This window comes from Nicotiana tabacum, chromosome 16 (assembly GCF_000715075.1).
Source record: "Nicotiana tabacum cultivar K326 chromosome 16, ASM71507v2, whole genome shotgun sequence".
Lineage (NCBI taxonomy): Eukaryota > Viridiplantae > Streptophyta > Magnoliopsida > Solanales > Solanaceae > Nicotiana > Nicotiana tabacum.
This window is the reverse complement of record NC_134095.1, coordinates 168,453,359-168,473,886: the sequence shown is the minus strand read 5'-3', so window position 1 is coordinate 168,473,886 and position 20,528 is coordinate 168,453,359. Positions and strand designations below refer to the sequence as shown.

Here is a 20,528-nt window from a genome sequence, read left to right as displayed (position 1 = left end):
GAGAATAATAAAAAGAGAAGAAAAGAAAATATAGGGTGGACGGGGAGATGGAAAGTGACGATTTGGGAAACAAATTTTTATATTTGGGCGGTGGAGAGGGCAGATGACATGGCATAAGAGATGGGTGTGTTGGGGGGTCTGGTTTGCCGGCGAGCTTTGGTAGAGAGATAGAGAGTGAGAGAGAGAAAGGTGGGACCCATAAGGTATTTTTATAAGTTGGTTAAAGAAATAGGCATGGACCTTTAATATTTGGGTTAATATTGCCTAATTGGCAGCTTAAGAGAAGGGTCCCGCTGCCACGGTGGACTTCTGTTAGGGTTAGGGATGATTTTGTTTACTTTACTAACGGTAGGCGTATATTTGGACCGAAAGTAGAAACGGGTATAAACGTGACTAATTTTCGATAGTATAGGGACAATTTTGGCCTTTTTCCCAATATAAAATGTATATATTGATTATAAAAATATATATATTATATTCAAATATAAAAATATATATGTTTTGACTATTATTTTAAGGGCTATTAAACTGTATATCCCAAATAAATTCCGGTTCTTTAACCTTTATTGACACCTTACTTTCCCTTTTTCCTAAGACAAAATAAGAAAATTCCAACCGCTCTCCAAATAATAACCGAAAAAGTGTATATTTTATGTATATATATACATTCTTTATGTTATATATAAAAAATATACAAATTTTATTTATTTTTCGACTACCGAATATAAATAGTTTTTGGCGCGGGCTAAAAGTGATAATACCCTAAATTCCAATAACATTAATTTGGACTTAGAAATAAAGAAGTGGGTGCCACGACGTCGTATAGTCCACTTATGTGTTTTTTCCTGCTGATCTCTCTCTACTGAAGAATGAATAACATTAAAACAAGAACTGCAGAATAAATTTTTTTAGAGGAAAATGACGACTTCAAATTTGGAAGTTCCTTTGCAAGTTCCCACCTTTCATCATACCCCTTATTATTGGTACACTCTCTCCTTTTTTTTTTCCTCTTTTTGTTTTTGGGTGGGGGGTGGGGGTGGGGGGGAGGTGGGGGTGGGGTATATATGCATTCTTGAAAAATAGACATAGCTGGCGATTGCTGTTTGTTTATGAAATTTGATGCATAAATGATGATACCCTTTTGGTTTAAAGACCTAATTTTTAAGTGAATTTCACAGCTGAATAGTTTTAGAAAGTATATATGAAAATTGGTCAAGAAAGCTGGTAGGACACCACTGTTACGAAAACCAAATATATTTGTGAAAATTTGTAAATGAATAAAGAACGAGCTGAAATTTTCTTTGTAATGTGAATTAAACAGTTGAAGCCATAGTTTGTATTGTTTTTGGTTTGGTCGGGTTTACCCACCCGGTGTCCGATACCCTCATTGGAGCCCAACTATATCCGGATAAGGCCCACTCAAGGGGGAAATGCTCCCTAACAGGATTTTTTTTCATATCCAGAGCTCGAACCCGAGACCTCTGGTATCTATCCCACCGCACACCATTTCGGTAGTTGAAACCATAGTTGAATGAGTAGAAAAGTGGAATAATTATTTTTTTAGCTAAAAGAAGTAAACGTACTAGTACTATTCTTGTATTTTCTTATTCTTGGTTCTTTATTATTACATGTTGTATCATTCGCTTCCGTTACCCTATTACATTATTGTTACTATTGTTTGTTGCTTTATTTTTTATTGTTTCTTGAGCCGAGGGTCGATCAAAAACAGTCTCTCTACCTTTATAAGGTAGGAGTAAGGCATGCGTACACACTACCCTCCCCAAACCCCACTTATGAGATTACACTGGGTTCTTTGTTGTTGTTGTAAAAGAAGTAAACGAGATAATAACTTGTCAATCTTTTATTTGGTTGAGGAAGTTTAATGTACTAGTGCAAAATAAATTGAAGGTATATTCTGAGCTTATTCAGGAAGAAATTTATCTCCCTTTGTAAAAATATATGGTCATAGCAAGTAGGGAACTTTTGAAACCTGTGGAATCTCTCTATTTAGAATTATTCAACCTAAGTATTTTTCTTCTCAAATTTGACATGTCCGTTTTTAGTTTCCATTCACTTTAAGCTTACGTGCTGAGGATATAGAGGATTCATATGACCCAACTAATTTAGAATTGACACAGTTGATAGAGTGATTAAGATTATCTAGCACTAATGAGAAGTGTTTTCTGTCTGCTTTCTATATTTACTTTTTATTTCAGCGAGGAAAACGTCTACCTGCTATGCAAAAAGCTATGTGATGATGGGCTGGCAAATACCGATGGTTCTGATCTGTTTATTATTTTCATTTCCAATGAGAAGAAGCAGGTAACTACTCTTTGCTCTTCCTTTGGTTACTCGTTACTCTCTTAAGAAGTTCATGCACTTCGATGATACTTCATTTCAGTGAAAATGATACTCGTATAAGATGTGTTTTGCTACTAGTCATGGTAATGTTTTCCGTTATACTAGCGAATAGTTTACTGGATAACAAAATGATGTTAATTACAAGCCTTTGTTTGCAAATAGAATAGACTAATTGTTTATAACATTTGATGAACTTGGTCTTTCGCATTTTGCTTGCCATTTGACAATTCTTTGTATTACATTAACAGTTCAATTTGTCTCTCTATCCCCAACTCCAACAAATAAAAAAGGATGAAGGGAATTTCATGTATACCCGTATCTGAAAATGTTCCAGGGCACTTAAATGAGTTAATGATAAATATGACTTAAACTTTCTAGTATTTTGTTGCCTTCCAGCTTAGTTGGTTTATAAAGGAGAGAGACGGAATGGACGACAGTTAAGTTGTTCCTAGAAAATGTGTTGGGCATATTCACTAGTTTAATGACATGCTTTCAGATTCCTTTGTGGCATCAGAAGGCTAGCCAGCGAGCAGAGGGAGTTATTCTGTGGGACTATCACGTCATTTGTGTACAGGTCAGATTAACCTACTTAGTTCTAGTATAAGCTGTAAAGCTATTAGGGATTTCATGTCCTTAAGTATATCTGGTTGCAATGCTAATGCAGAAAAAGGGAAATGAGAACTCTTCATCGCTAGTGTGGGATTTAGATTCAAGCCTTCCGATTCCATCTCCTCTTGGCTCCTATGTTGCTGAGAGCATTCGTCCATCAATTCAAATATTTTCAGAATTCAAAAGGTAATAACTTTTCTAGTCCCAAGACGAAACATGACTTCATTGAATACATCGATAAAGCTACATATCACTAGAACTTTTGTTCTTAAATGAGGAAGAACTGTTATTTCATTCCCTTCCGTAGTTCCGTTGGAGCTAGATATTTCATATGTGCTCAAATTTAGAATTCTTAAACTTGTGATGCAAAAGTAGTTGTACTGCCTTTCTGTGTGTTATTCTTCGTTCCCGCCTGATGTCATCCTGACCTTAAAACGTTTCTAACTTTCCTTCATACTACATGTTAAACATTTAAGCTCTACTTAGTGAATCTCATTTTTCTATTTATGTTTAATAAATTAGCTTTATTTGTGGTCGATCCTGTAATGGTGGTCTCATGAAATAAATAATGCTCCTTTACTGACCTCTCTGAAGAAATAACTAAAATGTTTTTCTTCTGGTTTTAAGCAATGTTGCCAATATCGTGCATGGAGTAATAAGCTAACTGCAACCACATGAACCAAAATTGGCAATTTCAGGTTCTTTCGAGTTGTGCATGCCCCTATATTTCTCCGACACTTTGCATCTGATAGAAGACACATGAAGGATTCTGCTGGAAATTGGATTGCTGAACCGCCATTGCACGAAGCTATTGTTGCTGAAGGTAAATACAGGAAATAAAAGTTCACAAAATTATGCTTTTGCCATTTGTTGGTAGCGGGTAACTTCATTTTAATGAATGAAAGGACGTCTAGGTTAAATAATTGTTGCTCTCTTAAGTCGGGCACTTATTAAAGTTTCATAGCCTGCATGTTACTTTAGGCACCTAAACTCTGGTTATCTATGCATAAAAAACTCTCTTCAAAACAATTTATGTCTTACAGTAAAAAATAGTGGCATTTCTTTAATGCGTTCTGCATTTATGAAAATACTCGGGCCATTTTGAAATTCTTAGAAGTTCAAGGAACTTTGGTGATTTCTCAAAGCATACCTTTCAGTGAACCTAATCATGGATCACCTTTTGAATTATATAGTTGAAATCCTCAAAGTTTAGCTTCTCAGAGTGTACCTGAATATGTTCTGTATAAAGGTTCATTTAGGATCTATGGTTTCCCTAGTAGTTTACACATTGGAAACTCTAAATAAGTTTAAACATCATTATTTCTAGAAGAAGATTAAGGGCAGCCAGGTGCACTAAGCTCTCGCTATGCGCGGGGTCCGGGGTAGGGTCGGACCTCAAGGATCTATTATACGCATCCTTACCTTGCATTTCTGCAAGATGCTATTTTCACGGCTCGAACCCGTGCCCTCTTGGTCACATGGCAACAACTTTACCAGTTATGTCAAGGCTGACTCCCCTTCTGGAAGAAGATTCATACTAAAAAATTTCAGAGCTAGGATAGTTGAACCTTAATTGACGAAACAACTTTATCTTCATGTTTTGGCTCAGTAAGGTGTAAAATAAGTCGCTACGACTATGGTTGTTTCCTGTTAACTCGGTGTGCAGAGGGAGTCACTTCAAACACGGGGGTATATTTCTTCTCCGTTCTGATTTTAAGTTTATTCTGATCTTTGGTATGTAAACATAACTTTGTTCCCTCGATATAATTTTCAACTTAGAAATACTCAAATGCTTCTTCTAATTCGATTGTTCTCTTTTCACTTTGGTTCATTATCGACGTAATAAATCTCAATATTACCTTTTCGCTTGACAGTCGATTAGTTTGCTCCACTTAAACTTGCTGCACTACATTTGGATATGTTACTGTATCCCTCATCAAACTAACTACCAGTTTGAACCAATATATCTGAGCTAGTATTTGTTCATTGTTAAAATAGGGAAGAACAAATTTACATTAATTATAAATCTGATAGGTAGCTCATGTGATCTAGGGTCATTTGGTGCATTTAGTGAGAAAACATGGTGACCTCTCGTTTATTTGAGCTATAGTTGCTTATTTCGTTTTGCATTTTCCTTGTACAGATGGAACCATACACAACCTGAACGAGTATATTACAGTCTCTCCAGACGATGTTGTGAAAAATGTCGGAGCTGATAATGTCAATGTCGTTTTCGCCGAGAAACTTGGCATTGTAGTTGGTGAAAATGATTTAATGGAATTTTTCTCTTTGATTCCCGATGAGAGTTGAATAATGTACTAGCTGAAAGTTGAATTCATGCTCTAGGATGTTTACATTTGTAAAGAAACCGAAAAAGAAGTGCCTTGTGGTAATTTTGCAAATAGAGGTTGCTGTGGATTCCTCTCGAGCCGAGGGTCTTTCGGAAGGTCTGCGTACACTTTACTTCCTGTGGGATTCCACTGGATTGTTGTTGTTGTTGTTGTTGTTGTTGTTGTTGAGCTGGTGTGGATGAATTGTTGTTTTACCATGTTTGACCAAGTCTTTTTGGGGGGTGATATTTTATTTTGTAGAACTTCTGTTGACATTTTCTGGTGTTAGTAAACATGGTTGAAGGGGAGGGCATACCATATTGTGTAGTGATTTCTTCAAAATACTACATTCTCATGACTTATTAGAAATTTCTCAACTACATTTTTTCCTTTTATTAATGATGATGTTCGGGCCAACTTGTGCGCGCCATAACTATTCCACTGAATATCTACTTTCTCCCAGCAACACAGGTATTAGCTAACTCTGGTCACTAAGGCTTAGACAAGCAGAAAGAAACCACATGTTTAGTTTTAACTATGTTGAACCCTGGTCTCCAATGTTTGAACAAGCTTTTAGCTATATTTTTCACCACCTTCTCATTGTGCTCTAGAAACCTGGAATGCGACCCAAAAAAAAGGGAGTCTGAATATTCAAGAGAGATTTTAGCGTTAATCACTATAAATTCTAAGAACACTTTAATCTTTTATCCGTTCTTTCTTAAACTTCATGTCAACTCAAATAACACCATATAAAATGAACTCGAACAACGCCATATAAAATGAAACAGATAAAGTAGACAATAGTAGAGTTTATAATCAATACAATTGTTACCACCAGCCATAAGTGGTTTATTTTCTTGAATCCTATGGGCCAAATTATGCTCCTATCAATTGTGGGAGAAACTGTGGGAGAATTCGTCTTCATTGTGAGATAATTGGTAATAATTGATTCAAAAGTCTCTATCGATGCTGTATTATATTTCTTTTTCATCATGAGTTGGGGCACTTTGAACTAATATTTTCTTTTACGTAATTATGGACACATTAGCTACTAATTTGTTATATACACAAATGTAATTTTTTTTACACTAACAGTATAGTTTAACTTGTGATAACAGATTATTTGTTATTTTACCTAGGGATATAAGTTTATACGTTGTCAATGTAAAGATCTTTTCATATCACCGTATTTTAATTCTATGTTATATCATTTTTATTATGATACCAATTAATGCTTATTATATAGATTTACATGCAATTATCTTATAAATGACCTCAAACAACAACAATATTTCAGTGAAATCACACAAGTAAGGTCCGAGGAGGGTGAGTATATGCAAACCTTACTTCTTCGTTGTGATCGATAGAGAAGTTATATTTAATAGACTCTTGTCTCAACAAAAATATTTTCAAAATCGGTTGAAAATGTCTTATAAATAATCTAATTAATACTTATCATATGAATTTGCTTGTAAATTCACATATATACTCAGTAAATTCTTAGCCTCAGAATAAAAAGCAAAGTTACTCTGTTTGGCATATTCCAAAATGTGGAATTGTACAAGTGTAATATTTTTTAAAATTTTTATACAAGTTCCAACTCCATTTATTTTACTTTTTATTTTTATTTTTTAACAAAACTTGCTTGGTAGTTTACCTGGCAGAAAAGTAAGATACCTGGACCCATTGAGGTTCACACATAAAATATCATTTCCTTTTCACTCAGAGTCACAAACTCAAAAAAATCAGAATTTTTACAAACAAAAAGAAACTAAATGACTCACCAAAAAATAAAATTAAAAAAAAAATTCCCTATTTTCTCTCTCATCACAATCCACACTCCACACTCCCTCTTCTCTCTCTGCCCATTCCTTTATTTTAGGAAATCTAAACTGACCAATAGAAACTCAAGAATCATCATCAAACATGACCCCAATCAGATAGAAAATACAACAAAAAGGTACAAAATCTCATAATTTTACTTCCAACTTTTTGATACATACCCTTCTTGCCACGTGTCCCTTTGTCTCACCACTAACTTAAACCCCTCAAATAAAATAAAAACAGCTATATTTTCACTCAAATTTCTTAACTTCCATAACAGCCACTACTCTCCACATAAAACTATAAACTTAGAACATTTCACTTGAAAAAAAAGAGAGAAACTGAAGAACAAATCTTTTCTCAAAACACAATCTATAGGAAGTTAAATTCAACTTCCACACTCCCAAGATTCTTGTTTCAACTTTCTTTTAGTCTTTTTTCTTGGTTTTTTTTGAGTTTTTTATACTCTTCTGTACATTTTGTGTAGAATCAAGAAACCAAAGAGTTAAAGTTTGAAACTTTTTTACAAGTTTGAAACAATGGCTTCTTTGGTTTCTTCACCATTTACATTACCAAGTTCAAAAGTTGAACATTTGTCATCCATTTCTCAAAAACATTACTTTCTTCACTCATTTCTTCCCAAGAAAACAAACCCCACTTACTCAAAATCACCAAAGAAATTCCAATGTAATGCTATTGGCAATGGTTTATTCACTCAAACAACTCAAGAAGTTAGGAGAATTGTACCTGAAAATACTCAGGGACTTGCTACTGTGAAAATAGTGTATGTTGTATTAGAAGCCCAGTACCAAGCATCACTTACTGCTGCTGTTCAAACACTGAACAAGAATGGTAAGTTTGCTTCTTTTGAGGTTGTGGGGTATTTGGTTGAGGAGCTTAGAGATGAGAATGCTTATAAAATGTTTTGTAAAGATCTTGAGGATGCAAATGTGTTTATTGGTTCATTGATTTTTGTGGAAGAATTGGCTTTGAAAGTGAAAACTGCAGTGGAGAAAGAAAGGGACAGGCTTGATGCAGTTTTGGTGTTTCCATCAATGCCTGAGGTGATGAGGTTGAACAAGTTGGGATCTTTTAGTATGTCACAATTGGGGCAATCAAAAAGTCCATTTTTTGAGCTTTTCAAGAAGAAGAAATCTTCTTCTGCTGGTTTTTCTGATCAGATGTTGAAGCTTGTGAGGACATTGCCTAAGGTTTTGAAGTATTTACCAAGTGATAAAGCTCAAGATGCTAGGTTGTATATACTAAGTTTGCAGTTTTGGCTTGGAGGTTCACCTGATAATTTGGTGAATTTCTTGAAAATGATATCTGGTTCTTATGTTCCTGCTCTTAAAGGGATGAAAATCGACTATTCGGATCCGGTTTTGTACTTGGATAGTGGAATTTGGCATCCTTTGGCTCCTTGTATGTATGATGATGTGAAGGAGTATTTGAATTGGTATGCAACAAGGAGAGATACTAATGAGAAACTCAAGAGTTCAAATGCTCCTGTTGTTGGTCTGGTTTTGCAGAGGAGTCATATTGTTACTGGTGATGAGAGTCATTATGTGGCTGTGATCATGGAATTGGAGGCAAAAGGGGCTAAAGTTATCCCAATTTTCGCCGGTGGGCTAGACTTTTCGGGGCCGGTTGAGAGATACTTCATTGATCCTATTACAAAGAAGCCTTTTGTGAATTCAGTAATATCACTTACTGGTTTTGCACTTGTTGGAGGGCCAGCAAGACAAGATCATCCAAGGGCTATTGAGGCTTTGATGAAGCTAGATGTGCCTTATATTGTGGCATTGCCTTTGGTTTTCCAAACAACAGAGGAATGGTTGAACAGTACTTTGGGGCTGCATCCTATTCAGGTGGCTCTACAAGTTGCTCTCCCTGAGCTGGATGGAGGCATGGAGCCCATCGTATTCGCCGGTCGCGATCCAAGAACAGGCAAGTATACTTCTTTGTTCTTTCCCTTAGCAATGTTGATTTCCATTTTTATTAGATATGAAATGCAAAAATATATTTAGTTTGATTAGTTTTCCTAACATTACTTGAAATATGCAGGGAAATCACATGCTCTTCACAAAAGAGTGGAGCAGCTTTGCACCAGGGCAATCAAATGGGGAGAGCTAAAGAGAAAAACAAAGGTATGCGTGCTGAAATATTGGTTCTTGCCCCCTAGTCTTGAAATATTGGTTCTATTCATATTGGTTTAGATTAAAAGATAAGATTTTTTTACTGGTTTTAAGGTAATGCATTGGATAATAGAAATAATGAAACACCTCAAAACGGTGCTTAGACCAAGGGTAAATTTCACAAATGGTCATATAACTTAGTTATTCCAATGACAATTGATTTGATATGAGAAAGTGTAATTAACATTGTCAATTGCTTGCAAATACTTGACAAGTAATTGACAATATCAAGTTGTCTTAGAGCAACGGTCAAGTTGTCTCCGTGTCCGTGTGACCTATAGGTCACGGGTTTGAGCCGTGGAATCAGCCATTGATGCTTGCACTAGGGTAGGCCCCTTTGCCCTTCCCCAGACCCTGCAGGATGCTTTGTGTACCGGGCTGCCCAATTACTCACAAATCCTGATTAACATGAACCAATTTCTTTGAGTAAGTGGAAATTAATATGGACCATTGATAGAACTCTTTTATCTTTCACTTAGAAATACTATTTGATGTAGAGATGTTTAAGAGTTCCCTTCTTCTATTGTTTAAACTTTGATCACTTTCATTAGGACTTCAGCAAGTCTCATGGATTCTGAAATGACTGTTTTGATATTTTATCATGATCACAAGTTGCAAATTAGGATAAAATTCTCGTACGCTACCAGGAATTTTCCATTTTCCTGTTTAGGGTCAGAGTTGTACAATTTCTCTATCTTACAATGGTCATAGACTAAAGGGACAACAATATTGAAACTTGGAGACCTGTGGTTCCCTTTTCATAATTCTCCCTAAATGTGTATTATGATCTTTGTTAGCTAGAATTAGAAGGGGAGCCTTGGAGTAACTGGTAAAGTTGCTGCCATGTGACAGGGAGGTCATGGGTTCGAACTGTGGAAACAACCTCTTGTAGAAATACAGGGTAAGGCTGCATATATAAGACCCTTGTGGTCCGGCTCTTCCCCGGACCCTGCGCATAGCGGGAGCTTAGTGCACTGGGCTGCTCTTTTATTAGCTAGAATTATTTGGTGGATTTTTTAATCTAATTATGTTGCATTATAACAATTTCTGCTACTGATGCTCAATGTGTAACCTAACAATGTGCAGGCTGATAAGAGGTTGGCAATCACTGTCTTCAGCTTTCCTCCAGACAAAGGCAATGTTGGAACTGCTGCATACTTGAATGTCTTTGCCTCCATATACTCTGTGCTCAAAGATCTCAAGAAAGACGGCTACAATGTTGAGGGGCTGCCTGAGACTTCTGCAGAACTGATTGAAGAAGTAATTCACGACAAAGAAGCTCAGTTCAGCAGCCCAAATCTTAACATAGCTTACAAGATGAGCGTTAGAGAATACCAGAAGCTAACACCCTATGCTACTGCTCTTGAAGAGAACTGGGGGAAAGCACCTGGTAATTTGAACTCTGATGGAGAAAATCTCTTGGTATATGGTAAACAGTATGGTAATGTCTTTATCGGTGTTCAGCCCACATTTGGATACGAGGGTGACCCGATGAGACTTCTGTTCTCCAAATCAGCTAGCCCTCACCATGGTTTTGCTGCATACTATTCCTTTGTGGAGAAAATTTTCAAAGCTGATGCAGTTCTCCACTTTGGTACTCATGGTTCTCTTGAGTTCATGCCAGGTAAACAGGTGGGGATGAGCGATGCTTGTTTTCCCGATAGTCTCATTGGGAACATTCCCAATGTCTATTACTATGCAGCAAACAACCCATCTGAAGCAACTATTGCCAAACGAAGGAGTTACGCGAATACCATTAGCTACTTGACTCCTCCGGCTGAGAATGCTGGACTCTACAAGGGACTCAAGCAGCTCAGCGAGCTCATTTCCTCATACCAATCTTTGAAAGACTCAGGCCGTGGCCAACAGATTGTGAACTCTATCATCAGTACAGCTAGACAGTGTAATCTTGACAAGGATGTTGATCTTCCAGAAGAAGGGGAGGAAATCTCGGCCAAAGAGCGTGACCTTGTGGTAGGAAAAGTATACTCTAAGATTATGGAGATCGAGTCTCGTCTTCTGCCATGTGGACTTCACATCATTGGTGAACCTCCAACAGCCATGGAAGCAGTTGCTACTCTCGTCAACATTGCTGCATTGGACCGACCTGAAGAGGGTATTTCTGCCCTTCCATCTATATTGGCTGCGACGGTTGGAAGAAGCATTGAGGAGATTTACAGAGGAAATGACCAGGGCATCTTACGAGATGTGGAGCTGCTCCGTCAAATTACTGAGGCATCACGTGGAGCAATATCAGCATTTGTCGAACGTACGACAAACAACAAGGGTCAGGTTGTGAATGTCAATGACAAGCTAACCTCAATCCTTGGTTTTGGTATAAATGAACCATGGATCCAGTATTTGTCAAACACCCAATTTTACAGAGCTGATAGGGAAAAGCTCAGAGTTCTATTCCAGTTCTTGGGAGAGTGTCTGAAGCTAATTGTCGCTAACAACGAGGTGGGAAGCTTGAAACAGGCTCTAGAAGGGAAATATGTTGAACCAGGTCCAGGAGGGGATCCCATCAGAAACCCGAAAGTTTTGCCTACTGGGAAAAACATCCATGCTTTGGACCCACAAGCCATTCCCACAATAGCAGCAGTGCAGAGTGCCAAAATTGTTGTTGAAAGATTGTTGGAGAGGCAAAAGGCCGACAACGGTGGCAAGTACCCGGAGACTGTTGCTCTGGTTCTTTGGGGAACAGACAACATCAAGACCTATGGAGAGTCATTGGCACAGGTTATGTGGATGATTGGTGTTAGGCCAGTTACAGATTCGTTAGGACGGGTTAACCGGGTGGAACCTGTTAGTCTTGAAGAGCTTGGAAGGCCTAGAGTTGATGTTGTTGTCAACTGCTCTGGGGTGTTCAGAGATCTCTTCATTAATCAGGTATTGGCACTAGTGCAATATCAAGCTGTTCTATTTACAATATCTTCTGCTTGTTCTATTAGATTACAAACACAGATGATGATTATTGTTTTTTTTGTTCCAATAGATGAATCTCCTTGACCGAGCAGTCAAGATGGTTGCAGAGCTCGACGAGCCAGAAGACCAAAACTACATCAGGAAACATGCACTTGAACAAGCAAAAACACTCGGAGTTGATGTTCGTGAAGCTGCTACAAGGATCTTCTCAAATGCTTCAGGATCTTACTCTTCCAACATTAACCTTGCTGTTGAGAATTCAACATGGAATGATGAGAAGCAACTTCAAGACATGTACTTGAGCCGAAAGTCATTTGCATTTGACTGTGATGCTCCTGGTGTTGGCATGACTGAGAAGAGGAAAGTTTTTGAGATGGCTCTTAGCACGGCTGATGCCACATTCCAGAACCTTGACTCATCAGAAATTTCACTCACAGACGTGAGTCACTACTTCGATTCAGACCCAACCAACCTTGTGCAGAACCTCAGGAAAGACGGGAAGAAGCCTAGTGCATACATTGCTGACACCACTACTGCTAATGCTCAGGTGAGTGTTATCACTTGTTTGATAACTCGAAATATGTAACTCATTCAGTTCACAGAAGCTCTTTTACTTTATGTCTAATGCCTACTTACATGATGATTCAGGTACGTACGTTGTCTGAGACTGTGAGGCTTGATGCAAGGACAAAGTTGTTGAACCCTAAGTGGTATGAAGGCATGCTATCCACTGGCTACGAAGGAGTTCGTGAGATTGAGAAACGATTAACTAACACAGTGGGATGGAGTGCAACTTCAGGCCAAGTTGATAATTGGGTATATGAAGAAGCCAACACAACCTTCATTCAAGATCAGGAGATGTTGAACAGGCTCATGAACACAAACCCAAATTCTTTCAGGAAGTTGCTTCAGACATTCTTGGAAGCCAACGGGCGTGGATACTGGGAAACTTCTGAAGAGAACATTGAGAAACTCAAGCAATTATACTCAGAAGTTGAAGACAAGATTGAGGGAATCGATCGATAAATGTATAGCAAATAAAATGATCTCTGATTGTTGCCTTTCTGTTTCCTAACTGTTGCTGATGTGAATTCCTTTGACAGTCCCCAGTGTAATTTTGTTCATTTTTGGGGATGTCCTTCTACTTCTGTGAGAAAATACTGCTTCCTTATAATCAAATTTGAGCTTGAAACTTGCAATTGTCTTCGTCTTCTCAAAATGTTACTTCTACAGTAGGTCTGGTACGACGGAAGTCATTTTCTAGGAAGATTTTTTTTATGAGAAAATCGTTTTCTGGTGATCGGTAACTAGAAATCATTTTTCAAGGAAAACATATCCATCAAAGAGGAGAATGGTCGGAAATCATTTTACTTACAATTATCTTGACTATTAATTTCATGTTATTTGTTCCAACTAACACTTAGACGTTATTATTAATAATTAGTACCTAAAAGATTCATCATAAAACTCTCGGTTGCTAATAATATTATAGCTCTTCAATATATATTTTTGCGCAAAATATGTTTCACTCACCAACCAAACAATGGATATTTGCAAAATATGTTTCACTCACCAACCAAACAATGGATACTTTTCATGGAGATGACTTCTGTCTTACCAAGCACACTCCAAATGTGTCAACTATAGTCTTGGGACATTTATAGTTCAACTGTTCGAACATCAGCAGCAACAATAACAACAACGACCCAGTGAAATCCCACTAGTGGGGTCTGGATAGGGTAGTGTGTATGCAGACCTTACCCTTACCTCGAGGGGGTAGAGAGGCTATTTCCGACAGACCCTCGGCTCAAGAACTGTTCGAACATCAAAATTTTAAAAAAAAATATGAAAGCAATATTAACTTTCTCATCTGTATACATGTACAGGACTGAAAATGTACAAAGATTGTTCTGTGGAACTTTAGCATATTCAAAAGCAAAATGAAAAAAAAATTGAAAATCGGAAGAAAGCTAGTAACACTGTTTTCTCCTTCAATTCTCTTGCCACAAAATTTTGAGAGTTAAAATAGTAGTACAACAAAAATCTACAAGAGCACAAAACCTTCCTTTCACCCCATTCCCCCTACTAAAGAATGGTATAAAAGAATAGCAGAATTCAGCTGCACATAAACTTTACATGTTTTACATTTTCCCTGTGGGATCCTTCAAGTATCTTTACTGAATCTATCATTATACTATACCAACTCCATTAATAGGGGATCACCTGCTGCCATAACTCTGATCAGCTTTATGAACTCTTGTTCACTTGATACTTTCCACGGGTGAATTGCAGGCGCTTCGGCTGAATAAAATGTTGTCAAATTACCCTGAGACTTCTTCTTGTAAATCATTGAATTCAACACTGAATCAAAATTCTGCGGAGAATCCATCGCCATAAAAAACATTGGCACTGCAACCTTATGATGCATGTCTAGATTCCCCACTAGATTAACGAGGTCGACAAAGTCGGATACAAAACGTCGAGGGATGTAGAATATCTCTGAACTGCATAGTGTTAAGGTCTCGTCATTTTTCATCGACTCTTTGAAATTGACTTGCAAATGTACTGGCATTGTTGCTACCACTTTCTTAATGACGTCTGCTTGCTTCACAAACCAGTCTGAATTGCCAGCAACTGAAACAGAGTGCCACGACTTGGATAACTGCATAATAAGAAAGAGATGCGATGACTATGAATAACAGAAAGAAGTACAAGTAATAACATAAGAAACGAGAGAATTTAACAGTAAAATGCCTTTAATTAAACCATAAAAAGTAGGAATTGGCTGAATCTGTAACAAGAAACAAAAAATAGATACCTCCCACTAACAAGATTGATACCAAAAATAAGGATTTCATATATGTACTTACCTTGTTTGTTATCCAGAGCTTAGATTTGTCAGCTTGAAGTAAGTTCCAGTAATTAAGGATAGTGTCGTCCTGAAGAAATAGAAAGCCTTCTGCACTAGAGTATCTATCAAATAACTTTGGCGCATACCTGAAACAAAATTTGCCAACATTCTATTTAAATCAAGAATATTGGAACTTTCATGTAGCCAAGAGAAAAATTTAGACAAACATGATTAGAATAGTTCTCGAATAAAGAAAAACTAGAAAGTCATGGTATTTTTGCATATGCTATGGTAGGAGTATCTTCCATTACTGCTAGCATTTATTTACTGGTTGGTACAACAAGAGTCACGGATTGCAACAAGGGTTGCAACCGAAGTTCTATCCAGAACTGAATTAGAATACGAAGCAAAGAAACTAGATGTTTAAGAAAAAGACTTCACATTTCATTTAATGAGCTTATCAACAATCAAAGAGTGGAGTAATAAGTCAGAAGCAAATTCTCCGGGCAAGCACCATTATAGCAGCAAGTCCTGTTTCGCACAAGATCTTCCTGTTTGTAGGAACAATTATATGCAATGACAATCGCCTAAACCAACATATAGTGCCACAGTCTCCGACAGACAAAATTTCTGCTCACACGTAAATAGAATGGGGACACATTAATATGTTAAGGTTACTACATATTCCTTGTATGGTGAACTGCATTTTACTGACCTATTTCACTTTATGAGTCAGCTATCTCCTACTATCTTATTGTTGTTAATGCTGGGTGCTACTGCTTTCTTTTCGTCTCTCGTGAACCGAGGGTCTATCGGAAATAGCCTCTCTACCTTCAAGGTCGGGGTAAGGTCTGCGTACACACTACCCTCCCCAGACCCCATTTGTGGGATTACACTAGGTTTTTTTTTTGTTGTTGTTGTTTATGAATCAGCTATCTTTATATTAAGGAATAGCGATTGATGGCTTTCAAGTTGTTACAATTTAATAGTTTTAGGTCACTCTCCAACATCATCTGTAGAGAATCCTCAAGTCAACTCAACACTTTATGCTAGTAATAAGCTAAACTTCCAGGAAAAATAAAGAAATTGGTAACTTTGATATCATCAAGTGCAGAAACAGCTCCAATATGATTCTATCACAAAACCTTTTTGACTAGCGGAAGTGAATGGTTAATGGTGGGTAATGGTTGCATGTACCCAACAGCAAGCAGATCGTCAGACAAAAAGGCATGAATAGCGGAAGTGAATGGTTAATGGTGGGTAAGGATATGCCTCTTCGCTGGGAAAGCTTAGAGGAGAAGAAGGAGATATAGAGAATGGTACATGGCGCCTCTAGCACTCATGTGGACCATTTAGAAGAGAGAAACCAAAGGTCGCCGGAGGGGATCTAGAAGTACTCCACAGATTCTTACCTTTTGTTAAATTTTTTTATTGGAGCACTTATGGGATCTGATTAATAACAGCATTAGTTACTCTTTTACATTTTTTTTGAGATTCTCTACCTTTTTTATACGCCTTGTATACAGGGTCCTGACTTTCCTATTGTATCAGTACAACCATTACTTAATTAGGAAGGCAGCATTGTGACTACTGAGTTCCATCAATAATTAGTTCTCACTCTCGCATGACAACTCTCAGTGCGCTCACTGATTTATCTACTGATCACCTCTACCAAAAGAATGGGAACCAATGTATAACAAATAATTTTTTCTGAGAAAGGAAAACATTCAACGGAAACCAGAGACTTTTTCCCAAAAAACTAAAAATTGAAAGAAAAAGGATATTGATGACTAACCTGTAAATATAATCCACATTTCCTTTTTCAACGGCAAGATCTACATTCTTCTGGTTGGACAATATGATAACCGTCTTAAATATCCTTCCATAAAGCAATCTCCACTCTAAGGCAGTACGTTCAACAGGTCCACTACAAAAGATTACGAGCACAACATTGCCGAAATTCTTCCTCCATTTGATCAAATTGGCGATTTCATAATTCACTGTACCTATCTCTTCTACACCAAGATGCACAGATGGCAACTTCTGAGGTACAAATTCCTTCCTGTCACCATGGCCTATACTTGCCCTTGGCCGATCTAACTCCAAAGACATTAGTCGAGGTTGCATGTACCCAACAGCAAGCAGATCTTGAAGCCATGCAGCGGCAAACTTGACATCTTGCTCGGTCCAAAAGCCTTCTTCAGCCATTGCATAGCTTAACTCCAATATCTTTTCAAACAACCTGTGTTTACCTGATCTCCACGCTACCAAAAACTTGGTTAAACGGCCAACATTTACGTGTAGATCTTTCTCTTCTGAAAAAGGATATCCCTCGATTCTATCATACCGATGAATAGTGGGAGGATACACTACAACATATCCACCAATCTCCCATAATAGCCTCTGCGCCCAATATCCTCTTAAAACATCAGAAGCCATTGTACTAACAGAAACTGGCAGCATCAAACCCCAAAATGCAGAAGAATGAAAAATCGTATTAAACGAATTAACTGGCACCATCATACCCTGGGGCAACGCCACTTTCGGTGCATGCTCATCGAATCTAATATCAAACGCTTCAAGCCCTGACTTCCTAGTAAAATAAAACACCGAATCCACATCCGGTAAACCATTCGAGATCCCTTGCTGGATAAACTGCCTTCCACCAAAAATCTCAGTGTAAAACTCCTCATGTCCAATCTCACCCACATTTTCCAATGGCAAACCTCTAGGCCAAACGGAACGTTGCCCGAAATGGATATAAGGGTTCACCACAGTCCTATTAGGATTATCATGACTATACTGCAAAATCACCTCTTGCCTAGCACCCTCACCAATCAATTCAACATCAAAATGTTTACCAATATCATCATCAATCACAACACCGCGATCATCGACATCCAAAATCTTTTTAGCACCATGTTGTATAGCAAACAAATAACCAACACTTTTTCTAACATAAGAATCATAAGGCAAGTAATCAACAACCCTATATCCTAACTTAGCTTGCATTTCCAAAGACAAATAAATTGTACCTTTCAAAATCCAATCTTTAGGAGTTTTTGAATTCCCAATTGCAAGAACCTGCCACCCTTTGATCCTTACCAGCTTTTTAAGCTCTTCTGATGGATAATCTGAAACAGAAACCACAATCCATTTCTCAGATTTAAAATTTGCATAAGGTGTAGACTTATCTGAGATTCTTGGTATATCATTCCACTTAATTCTGGGAAATTCAGGTTTAATAGAGTGAGTTTGAGTTGACTGCAAACAAAGGAGAGTAGTGGTGTCACCAGCAGCACTATGGAGGTAGAAAAAAATGGCAATTGTGGAGATTAAGAATAAAAAGGTGAGAACTTTATAAAGATTTTCAGAAACCCATGTAGAAAAATCAAGATTCTTGGCATTTGATGATACTGATAAGGGAATTGATGATCTTTCCCTAGTGGGTTTTGGTCCTTTTGGTGATTTAGGACCAGAACCCTCACGATCTTGGACTAACATTGAAATCCCACCTCCACAATTCACACACACACACAGTACACAAAAATGTGACTAAAATTTGAATCTTTATATGAGAAAGTTCAAGTCTTGATTCTTAAATCTAGCATTTGACTAAAGTTTGAATCTTTAAGAGTATGCGAAATGTTACAAAATGAGTGTTTTTGTGTTTGCCGACAAGGGATGGATTGGGGGTGGGGGGTGGGGGGTGGGGTGGGAGTTGCTTTAGCTTGAAGGTTAACTTCAGTTGGAGCAGTTTGGTGAGAGGTATACTTTAAGACTCAAAATTTTCTAATTTTTTTTTTTTTTCAATTTGGATCTAGGTGTATTTTATTTGTTGGGTAGTGGTCATTTGTTTAATATTTTTATTTTTTTGTTACTTTATTTATGTTGATGATCTGGAATTGGGTGGCCAATAACTCAAGAATAGACAAATCAACAACTGAAAAGATTTCTGAAAAATGAAAAATCAACTCAATGGATTAAGACATAGAAGTCAAGGAAAGAATAGCAAAAGTGGACAAAACTTTATGTGTAAGTTATTTGTTGAAGTTTTACCATAACAACGCTTCAATGCAAATAAATTGAAGTTAGTTATATGAATTCTTAGTGATCATATTTTTATTTTTAAATTTATTTCAGGTTAATATTATATAAAATAAAAATAAAAAGTTTAGAATATACAAAATAAGGTTAAGACTCTTAAAAACATAGGATTAAAGTAAATATAGCAAGATAACTAAAACATATTTCTAACTAATCGGTATCTTCTATATAAACATTTTATCTTTCATTGTATTTTGTGTCTTATTTTTATTAAGTCTGTAGGTATTTTAGGGAATTGTAGGTATTACAAGATAACTTCTTTCACGTGATCTTAGGTCTACCTTGTCCCTTTTTTAACAACTTCATACATAACCAAATCATCTCAATATGCAATCTCTTTTTGTCCCCAATACGTGTTACTTACACCCTTTTACTTATTGGACAACGTTTACTTCCGTATAATATTACTGTTCTTACAATTGTTTTATTTATTGAAATTATGGGCCTCGAAAATTAACATGTGAACCCAAAATTAGGATGAAAATTGGGCAAAGTGAATAAACGACCATTTTTAAAGATGCTATTTATGGATTAACTAGTACTTATTTTGTCCGAAAATTTTGAACTAATAATCTTATTTTTCTGGACAATTCAAGATATTTTTATCCGAAAAATTGAACTGAAAAACTAAAATTCAGGATGCATTGGCTAATTCCTTAATAGCATCCATTTAAAGTGGCTACCTAGTGTCATTTCTAAATGAAAATTGGTGAAAATAACACGGGCTAGCCAGATTTCGGAGTGATAGTTGAAAAATAGCCAGTGTTTTGCGAAGTCATTGAAAAATAGCCAATACGTAAAGTTCCAGCATAATATGCTGGATTATGGAGCTAATGCGCATAAACTTCCAGCATATTATATTGGAACTCCAGCACAAAGAAAGTTTCCAGCATAATATGTTGGATTATGGAGCTTCTGCATAAAAACTTCCAGCATATTATGATGGAGCTCCAGCACATTATGAAATTCCAGCACATTATGCTGGAATCTCATATGTAAAAAAAAATTGAACTCCAGCATATTATGCTAGAATAGTTTCGGAATTTTAAGAGTGTTTTTTATTCAAATTTTATCTTTATATGAAAAGTGGCTATATTTCGATTACTTTGAATGTAGCTATTTTTCAATGGAATTTTTACCTCCTATAGCAAAGGTTAACACCTTATTTATTTTAAATAAATACCATTTAAAAAATTATATTCTATAGATACCTTTTAATGTTTATAACAAAATATCTAATTTTGGTTACCTCCTACCCCTAAGCCACTAAATACGCTATTCAATTACACTATTTTCTCTTTCTTTCTCTCTCTCTCTCTCTCTCTC

At 36.8% G+C, this 20,528-nt stretch overlaps 3 protein-coding genes across 3 annotated transcripts; 2 read left to right on the top strand and 1 right to left on the bottom strand.

Moving 5' to 3' along the window:
- Nucleotides 1–823: 823 nt before the first annotated feature.
- LOC107791851 (protein N-terminal glutamine amidohydrolase-like) lies at nt 824–5,675 on the top strand. The gene is made up of 6 exons (XM_075233616.1): nt 824–983; nt 2,217–2,322; nt 2,858–2,935; nt 3,026–3,156; nt 3,669–3,793; nt 5,114–5,675. Exons 1-6 carry the CDS (start codon nt 919–921, stop codon nt 5,278–5,280), a joined length of 672 nt encoding a protein of 223 aa, XP_075089717.1. The 5' UTR covers nt 824–918; the 3' UTR covers nt 5,281–5,675.
- Nucleotides 5,676–7,366: 1,691 nt separating this feature from the next.
- On the top strand, nt 7,367–13,443 carry LOC107791852 (magnesium-chelatase subunit ChlH, chloroplastic). Its single transcript, XM_016613992.2, has 5 exons — nt 7,367–9,071; nt 9,189–9,271; nt 10,406–12,208; nt 12,315–12,791; nt 12,893–13,443. The coding sequence occupies exons 1-5, from the start codon at nt 7,664–7,666 to the stop codon at nt 13,268–13,270; spliced, it is 4,149 nt and encodes a 1,382-aa protein (XP_016469478.1). The 5' UTR covers nt 7,367–7,663; the 3' UTR covers nt 13,271–13,443.
- A 783-nt stretch (nt 13,444–14,226) lies between these two features.
- On the bottom strand, nt 14,227–18,847 carry LOC107791853 (putative glycosyltransferase STELLO1). Its single transcript, XM_016613993.2, has 3 exons — nt 16,891–18,847; nt 15,115–15,241; nt 14,227–14,906 (listed from the first exon to the last, which is right to left on the bottom strand). The coding sequence occupies exons 1-3, from the start codon at nt 18,597–18,599 to the stop codon at nt 14,439–14,441; spliced, it is 2,304 nt and encodes a 767-aa protein (XP_016469479.1). The 5' UTR covers nt 18,600–18,847; the 3' UTR covers nt 14,227–14,438.
- Nucleotides 18,848–20,528: the final 1,681 nt, after the last annotated feature.

Coding starts and splice junctions, on each gene's coding strand:
- LOC107791852 (XM_016613992.2), top strand. CDS start 7,664: ATGGCTTCTTTGGTTTCTTCACCATTTACATTACCAAGTTCAAAAGTT. Junction 9,072..9,188: donor CGGTCGCGATCCAAGAACAG/GCAAGTATACTT, acceptor TGAAATATGCAG/GGAAATCACATGCTCTTCAC. Junction 12,209..12,314: donor GAGATCTCTTCATTAATCAG/GTATTGGCACTA, acceptor TTGTTCCAATAG/ATGAATCTCCTTGACCGAGC.
- LOC107791851 (XM_075233616.1), top strand. CDS start 919: ATGACGACTTCAAATTTGGAAGTTCCTTTGCAAGTTCCCACCTTTCAT. Junction 984..2,216: donor CATCATACCCCTTATTATTG/GTACACTCTCTC, acceptor TTTTTATTTCAG/CGAGGAAAACGTCTACCTGC. Junction 2,323..2,857: donor TTTCCAATGAGAAGAAGCAG/GTAACTACTCTT, acceptor ACATGCTTTCAG/ATTCCTTTGTGGCATCAGAA.
- LOC107791853 (XM_016613993.2), bottom strand. CDS start 18,599: ATGTTAGTCCAAGATCGTGAGGGTTCTGGTCCTAAATCACCAAAAGGA. Junction 15,242..16,890: donor AATGTGGATTATATTTACAG/GTTAGTCATCAA, acceptor ATTTTGTTTCAG/GTATGCGCCAAAGTTATTTG. Junction 14,907..15,114: donor AGCTCTGGATAACAAACAAG/GTAAGTACATAT, acceptor CTTATTATGCAG/TTATCCAAGTCGTGGCACTC.